Consider the following 1,658-nt stretch of genomic DNA (forward strand, 5'->3'; position numbering starts at 1 on the left):
GCTGTTACTTCGTAGCTAGAGCCTTTTCGGTGCATTAAACATACGGGTATATATAAATATTCGAAAGTTTGTATTAATGAGAGCCAGACGGAATTTCCGTCTTGCAATGTAAATACGTCCAATAAAGGTGCAACTAATGTAGTGACATTTTTTCTTATCTCTTGATAAAGAAAAGTTAGAGCTAACTGAATAAAGTTTGACATGAATCATCTCCCCCACTCCCCTGCAGACCCCCCCTACTGCGAGAGGCCCGCCCACCGCCACAGGTTCGTCGCCACCAACACCTCCGTCACGCTCAGGTGCCAGGTGGAAGCCAACCCGCCGGACGTCACCTTCACCTGGAAGATCGGCATCTCGCCTCCTAAGAGCCATCCCGAAGGCGGAGGGAACACCGCCCCCGCCACCGTGCCGCACTCTCCAGGGGATCCGCCCTCGGAGGTTGTCCCCGCGTCCAGCTTCCTCCCGCCGGCGGAGTCCTGGGAACCCTCGCATCACCACGCATGGGAAGTGCAGTCCGACGAAGGGAGCGCCGCCTCCGAGGTCGAGCACGACGTCGACGGCGAGCACCCCGACCGGTCCTCCGTCACCCTGACGCCTGCCGCATCCACGGTGGTGGGCTGCTACGCCAAGAACCGCGTCGGCCACATCAGGGTCCCCTGCACCTACACGCTCACTGTTGTCGGTGAGTACGTGAGGCGAGCGTGATTATATCGTTATATTAAGTTTCCTCCAATATAGACACTAGAATATCTGAATATTTCCCTGACTAATATGCACTGCTGCAGAACCGCCTAGACCGCTACACGACTGCGGCGTGACGATGGTAGGCGTGACCCGCATGGTGGTGAAGTGCGAGGACCCCATTCATGCTCATGACGACTCCGCCCACAACGGCCAGGTCGAACACTCGCCCAGCCTAAGCTTCGTGAGGTCGCCCGAGGCCAGCACCAAGGCCAACCTGGAGGTAAGGAGCAATCAGTCTATTAAGCTGAGAAAGTAAGTGCACAATGGCTGTAGCAAACGCCTATTCTGAGATAGACTTAGGCTGTCTTCGTATTTTACAAAGAAAAGGCAAACAGGGGCGCTTAAACTTATATGAGGAGTACTGATTCATAAATTCATGGCGCTGGAGGCCTTTCGTTAACCGTTTCCTCCCTGTCCTTACAGGTGTGGTCAGAAGGCGTTTTGCTGGTCAACATAAGCGACTCTAGGCCTGTGTTTAATCTCCATGGCCTACCGCCTTCCGCCAACCTGAGCCTGGTCCTGTACACGGCAACGCCCCACGCCCGCTCCTCGCCGCTCTACCTGGACGCCCGCACTCTCCCTCGCCCCGTGTTCTACGCCTCAGGTTGGTGCACTCCCGCGCCCGCGCTCGATGCTGCTGCGCTCTGCTGGGGCATGAAAGAGCTACGCGACAAGGCTTGGCTTGAATGGCTCTAGGACTGAAAAGCGCCCCCCGCTCTTAGTTTCCGCTTCCCTTCTGGTGTGGGGTTTGATCCGGATTTATACTGTGTTAATGTTCTTTATCTATTGATGAGGCTGGGTTCCTTATGCATGACCTGAATGAAAAACGATAGAAATACATTTTCCTAAAAAAAAAAAAAAATCCGCTTATTACTCGTTTACTAGTTTTCGGATGATGGAATGAATGGCAAGGC

At 54.0% G+C, this 1,658-nt stretch overlaps 1 protein-coding gene across 1 annotated transcript; it reads left to right on the top strand.

Annotated features, from left to right (window-relative positions):
- Positions 1 to 229: 229 nt before the first annotated feature.
- LOC119591994 lies at positions 230 to 1,348 on the top strand (the record flags this gene model as incomplete). Its single annotated transcript, XM_037940758.1, is given in 3 exon segments — positions 230 to 682; positions 786 to 964; positions 1,168 to 1,348. Coding segments are annotated over 3 exon segments (813 nt in total), but the record flags the coding sequence as incomplete, so codon positions are not given.
- Positions 1,349 to 1,658: the final 310 nt, after the last annotated feature.

The sequence above is a fragment of the Penaeus monodon genome, chromosome 29 (assembly GCF_015228065.2).
Source record: "Penaeus monodon isolate SGIC_2016 chromosome 29, NSTDA_Pmon_1, whole genome shotgun sequence".
NCBI classification, from domain to species: Eukaryota; Metazoa; Arthropoda; class Malacostraca; order Decapoda; family Penaeidae; genus Penaeus; species Penaeus monodon.